General features: G+C 52.8%; 1 protein-coding gene across 1 annotated transcript; it reads right to left on the bottom strand.

Annotated features, from left to right (window-relative positions):
- Positions 1 to 5,774, bottom strand: LOC113883348 (zinc finger protein 689). Its single transcript, XM_027527015.1, has 3 exons — positions 5,222 to 5,774; positions 4,900 to 5,013; positions 1 to 2,923 (listed from the first exon to the last, which is right to left on the bottom strand). The coding sequence occupies exons 1-3, from the start codon at positions 5,424 to 5,426 to the stop codon at positions 1,740 to 1,742; spliced, it is 1,503 nt and encodes a 500-aa protein (XP_027382816.1). The 5' UTR covers positions 5,427 to 5,774; the 3' UTR covers positions 1 to 1,739.
- Positions 5,775 to 6,049: the final 275 nt, after the last annotated feature.

The raw sequence follows: 6,049 nt of genomic DNA, 5'->3' as shown, positions 1-6,049 counted from the left end.
TAGTCACTCATCAGACATTTTAATGAATCCCAATCTGATACGACCTCTGCTTTGGGGGTAGCCCATCAATCCAAGAAGAAACAGTTACAATTCAACTTGCTAAAAACCAGAACAGAGGTAATTACAAACACTCTGCCCCAGCCACACATCCCTGGGGCTGATGGCAGAAGAAATGAGGGAAGAAGCAATGGGCAGGAGGATGACCAACTCCAAGGTTTGGACTATACATCATGTTTGGAAATTCCAATTTGGTGCAGCTCCCCAAGGCCAAGTGGTAGGCCTTGTTTATTTAATTCAGTAAAGTTTTACCGAGTACCTACTTAGGGATGGGTGCCATGAAGGCATATCAAAGGTTAAAACATGTTGCTGCTGCCATATGGAGCTTCTGTGAGGGAGGCAGGGATGAACATAACTTGATGACTAGACTTCTGCTTCATATTCAATTACCTAACTTTCTAACTTCCCTGAATGGCCTCGCCTCATTTCATGAAAGATGCTGACAGAGGAATCAAAAGAAGGTTCTGTACTAGTGTCTCCTTATTCTCATGAGACTTAGGGAGGAGCGAGACCCAGTTCCCAAGAAATTCAAATCCACCAGATAAAGTACAAGCTGGTCCTGGTTTTACTTCTTGCTGCTAGACCACAGTTCCCCCACCCTGCTTTTCCTTAAAATCAGTCTCCCAAAACTCACTGTGCTTATGTCCCAGACCTACCTTGAACCAAACTTCCAAATGCAGAATGCAGAAGACTTAGCTTCACAGCACGTGGTTTAAAAAGAAAAAGCTTAGATATATAGGTGTCTGCAACTCAATAAAGCCCTGGTACACTGTCACCACCTCCAAATCCAGTACAATCTAGACCTCTTCAAACAAGTACAGACCAAGGGGGTATAGTGCACACTATGATGCTGGCTTATTTTGTATGACTTTTTAAAAAAGACATCAAAAAACCAGCACCTGCCTGGGGAGAGATCACGTGTGGGAACTGAAAGCCTGTCTTTTAGGAATGATTGACCAAATTAATGCTATTTAACCTGAAAACAGGGAGGCCTGGCGTGCTGCGATTCATGGGGTTGCAAAGAGTCAGACACGACTGAGCGACTGAACTGAACCTGAAAACATGGAAACGTATCTGTGATTAAGTTTTCTGAAGGGCTGCCACGTAGATCAAGTTTTAAACATATTCTGGACAAGGCTTCCAGGGAAGGAGAATGTAGTACTTAAGGGCCTTCTAAAAGTCAGAGCTATGCCACAGTGAAAGGACCCGCCTTGTGAGGTAGAGAGCTGCATTAAGGGAGGTTTTAAAGGGCAGATCACTTGGCAGGAATACTGTCAAAAGGGGGCTAAACCAAGTTTGTTTCAAACCTAGCAAGGAAGAAGAGGCAGAGGAGGGGGAAGATCTTGCACCCCATGAATGGGATCCTCCTGACTGCATGCACAAACTAGAAAACACAGCCCCTAAATTAGATGGGGAGAACCTTTAGCCTGATACCCCACACACAAGTCCTTTAGGACAGGGCAGGTTGAAAAATTTTTACTGCATAATGTCCCCTCTCGTCACTGAGGCTGTCTGTTCTAGACGCAGGTATTAAGGCAGCCAGCATGGTAGAATACACTAAACTTCAGCTCTGTGTAGCAACAGGGTTTCAGTTCTGACTCTGACCTGTATGATCAGGGGGCTCCTTCCCTTTTCTGGGCCCCCTCCATGAAGTGAAATGAACTTACACAGTCCCTCCCCTTCTAAAGGGCCTGGCCTTTCTGGCTAGGCGCCCCTATGGCAGATCTAGGGCCACAGTTCTGGACGCCGGGGATACACTTGTGGACCGCCAGAGACCACCTCTGGCGGAAGCAGCGGCCACACTCCAGGCAGGGGAAGGGCTTCTCCCCCGTGTGCAGGAGCTGATGCTGAGCCAAGTGGCTCCACTGGGCAAAGCGCTTGGAGCACAGGTCGCAGGCGTAGGGCCGCTCGCCCGAGTGGACGCGCCGGTGACTGGCCAGCAGTGAGGGGTAGGCGAATCGGCGACCACAGTCATCACACGCGTGCAACTTCTCCTTCTCCTTCGTGTGCGTGCTGCGGTGGATGGCGAGGGAGCCGCTCCGTCGGAAGGCGCGGCCGCAGTCCGGGCAGGGGTACGGCTTCTCTCCCGTGTGCAAGAGCTGGTGCTGGAGCAGCGTGCTGCGCTGCGAGAAGCGGGCTTCGCAGTGCTCACAGGCGTAGGGACGTTCCCCAGAGTGTACCCGCTGGTGACTAACCAGGCGAGAGGATGACGAGAAGCGCCGCTCGCAGTCTGGGCATGGGTAGGGCTTCTCGCCCGTGTGGATGCGCTGGTGGATGACCAGGGCGGTGCGCTGGCGGAAGCGCCGGTTGCATTCCAGGCAGGGGTAGGGTTTCTCTCCGGTGTGTGTGCGCTGGTGGATGGCGAGCAGGGAGGGGTAGGCGAAGCGACGCCCGCAGCTGGGGCACTGGTGGGGTTTTTCACCCGTGTGCGTGGTCCGGTGATTGGCCAAGGACCGACTCCTCCGGAAGCAGCGGCCGCAGTCAGGACAGTGGTAGGGCTTCTCGCCTGTGTGGATGACCTGGTGCTGGGAGAGGTTCTTGCGCTGGGAGAACCGCTTGCCACACTGGTCACAAACGTAGGGACACTCCCCAGAGTGTGCCCGCCGATGACTGACCAGCAGGGACGGGTAGGAAAAGCGGCGTCCACAGTCTGGGCAAGGGTAAGGCTTTTTCAGATTCTGGGCACACTTGTGCCTCTGCAGGGCTGGGTGATCGGGAAAGGTACAACCACAGTCAGGGCAGATGGGACTTCCTGAGGTCTGCCGGGGAATCAGGCGGGGTTTGCTGGGCCGCCGGCCACGCTTCCCCTTTCGGGGTGCCTCCTTAGGCGGGAATACTTCCTTCTCTTCATTCTTCTTTCTGGTTTCTATATGGACACAAAGGAGAAATTAACAAATACTGGGCTTCTACTCTTTCCTACTAGTGTTACAGGTTATAAAACAATCAGACTCAACGCCATCTTCAAGGAGTGTCAGTGACACAGACAACCAACTAAGTGAGACATATTGCTCCAGAATATGGAGGGTATTACCGAAGCCCCTAATCCAGCTTGGAGAAGTCAGGGAAGGTTTCTTGGAAAGATTAAGCTGACTATAAAAACTAAACAATTTTTGAAGAGGTTAAATTTAAGGCAGGAAATGAAAACAAATGAGGTATGATCTGGCAGTAACTAGGTCATAAGGCCCTCTAAGTCCATGCTTCTCAAATTTTATTGTGATCCTAATCATTTGGAGGGTTTAATGAAACACATTAGGGCTTCGCAGGTGACACAGTGGTAAAGCTGCCTGCTAATGCAGGAAATTCAGGAGATGAGGGTTCAATTCCCAGGTTGGGAAGAATCCCTTAGAGGAGGAAATGAAAACCGAATCCAGTATTCTTGTCTGGAGGATCCCATGGACAGAGTAGCTTTGTGGGCTACAGTCCATGGAGTCGCAGAGTTGTACATGACTCAGCGACTGAGCATGCAGGCATGAAAGAGACTGCTGGGCCCTACTCCCAGTTTGGGATTCAGCAGGTCTAAGGTGGGGCCTGGGATTCTGCATTTTCTAATACACTCCCAAATGATGCTGCTGCTGCTGGTGGTTGTCTGAGACCACACTCTGAGAACCAAACCTAAATATACAGCCAAATCAACTGGGGCCACTAAAAATACACACACACATACACATCTATATAAGTATATGAATAGTTCTGGGATAGGGTCCAGAAATGTGTATTTTCACCAAATTCCCCAATTGACTTACATATAACTACCAACCATTTGACAACTGCCTTGGCAAAAACTGAAAAGTTTTTTTTTTTTTTTTAACTGAAAAGTTTTAAGCAAGGAAGTATGTCAGAACTTAGAAAAATCCCTGCTCTTAGAGAACCTGGCAAAGAAACTCCAGCCCAGAGTTGCATCTGCCCCTGTAGGTGGATCTGGGCTCCTTCTACCTGAATGGCCTTAATCAGAGCCTTGCTTCATCCTAAGGGCTAAAGATTCCTGAACTGATCAGGGTCACTCGGCCAGAAGGGCAAAAAGAGGCCAGTGCACACCAGACCACTCTTCCCCATTGGATCCTTTCAATCCACACCTGGAAAACTCAGAGCTATAGGCTCTCTCAGTGTTAGCTGCTCAGTCCTGTCTGACCCTGCAACTCCATGAACCACAGTCCACCAGGCTCTTCTGTCCACTGATTTCTCCAAGCAAAAATACTGGAGTGGGGTGCCATGCCCTTGTCCAGGGAATCTTCCTGACCCAGGGACTGAACCTGGGTCTCCTGCATTGCAGGCAGATTCTTTACCTTCAGAGCTTCCAGGGAAGCCCTACAGGCTCTCTTGGAGCCCAATTTAAAACAGGCTGGAGGCAGAGTCCTGGGAAGGAGGCAAGAGGGTGGTGGAGGTGGAGGTTTAGTTGCTCAGTCATGTCTGACTCTTTGCGACTCCATGGACCGTAGCCGACCAGGCTCCTATGTCCATAGGATTCTCCAGGCAAGAATACTGGAATGGAGAGCCATTTCCTTCTCCAGGTGATCTTCCTGACCCAGGGATCCAACCAAGGTCTCCTGCATTGGCAGGTGGGTTCTTTACCACTGAGCCACCTGGGAAGCCCCAAGAGGGTGGTAACTCTTTTTAAAAGTTCACTGATCCATTTACACAACAGACAACTGCATGTGGTCAGTTTAGAAATTGACAACAGGGACTGGACACCATCACAGAAACAAAAACCCTGAAGTTGTGAAAATAAATACAGTAAATGGAGCATTCCAGCTGGGGTCATAGCTACCACCCCTCGGCACCGAAATACTCTGGACTGAGTCATCATTAGAGGCTGCAAGCCCTCCAGAGGCATTTTTCACTCACTTCTTTGGACTGCTACCCCTTTTGGGCACTCCTGTGGATCCAGGGCAGCCGTTTCCCAATCATCGGTATTTCGTTCCAACCAGGAGATGAGGGCTGGTTTGGGACCTGCGCACCCTGGGGGAAGGAGAACCAGTCAGGCCCAGCTCATACACAATGCTGGGTAGATTGATTTACCCGGTGGCATCATCTGCCCAGCCCCCGTCCTCCTCCCCTGACAACCTGGTAGCAGGCCAGGACCCTGGACTTCTACACTCCCTGCCTCCTCCCACCCCCAGCTCCTCCATCCCTTCGGGCCGCGGAAGCAGACTGGGCCGGGCCTCACCGAGCGCGCCCAGGTGGCCGTAGGTCTCCTGCATCACGTCCCGGTATAGGGCCCTCTGCGCGGGCCGCAGACACCCCCATTCCTCCCGGGAGAAGTACAAGGCCACGTCCCCGAACTTCACCGCCCTCGGTCTCCTTCCCCTTCTCCGGCCGGGTCTGGCCTCTCCTGGTCCCCGCGCGGGAAGCGGAGCCGAAGGCCGCGCCATTGGACCCGAGAAGCTGGCACCACGGCCTTGCCCGTCCCAGCGTCGGCCCCTGGGGGCTGGAGGGGCCGGGGATTTGGGAGCCCCCGCCGGACCCGTGCGGAGCGTGCTGGGGAGGCCCGGCGGGAACCGGAATCAGCCGCCTGCGGGGCTAACGGAAACCTTTCGCTGTTATTCAGGAAACTCCTGCCCGAACTTGGATGAAAGGCACCGGAAGATGCCTTCGGGGAAAATGGCGGCGCCGCTACTGCACCGCCTTTGCCTGAGACACAGGCAGCTTCCAGCTATCGATTTTATTGACCGGAGCGCCATGCGGGCTGCCTAACCTCTTTGCCCTCAAGTGTGATGGCGCTGCGATTGGGCTTCACGCCCTTCCCCCCCCCCCGTTCCACGTGCTCATTGGGCGGCGGCCGAAGATCGAGCATTCTGATTGGGTGATGCCGAAAGCGGCCTGTTTGAACGAAGCCAACGGAAGCGTAAGGGCAGAAAAGCTGGACCCTCGGGTCGGGTGACTGCCAGGAGTCGTGAGGCAGAAAGGGCCGAACCCGTCGGGGTCAGGAACGGCCCCTGTTCCCTAGAGGTGCAGCCCAGCTGAGGGAAGGAAGAATTTCAGCGACGGAGCCACT

The sequence above is a fragment of the Bos indicus x Bos taurus genome, chromosome 25 (genome assembly GCF_003369695.1).
Source record: "Bos indicus x Bos taurus breed Angus x Brahman F1 hybrid chromosome 25, Bos_hybrid_MaternalHap_v2.0, whole genome shotgun sequence".
NCBI classification, from domain to species: domain Eukaryota; kingdom Metazoa; phylum Chordata; class Mammalia; order Artiodactyla; family Bovidae; genus Bos; species Bos indicus x Bos taurus.
This window is presented reverse-complemented; position numbering and strand designations above follow the sequence as displayed.

Bases quoted from the DNA above. Each gene is read 5' to 3' on its own strand.
- LOC113883348 (XM_027527015.1), bottom strand. From the start codon at position 5,426: ATGGCGCGGCCTTCGGCTCCGCTTCCCGCGCGGGGACCAGGAGAGGCC. The intron at 5,014-5,221 runs GTGAGGCCCGGC...TCCTTCCCCCAG, and splicing joins CGGCCACCTGGGCGCGCTCG to GGTGCGCAGGTCCCAAACCA. The intron at 2,924-4,899 runs GTGAGTGAAAAA...GTGTCCATATAG, and splicing joins AGGGGTAGCAGTCCAAAGAA to AAACCAGAAAGAAGAATGAA.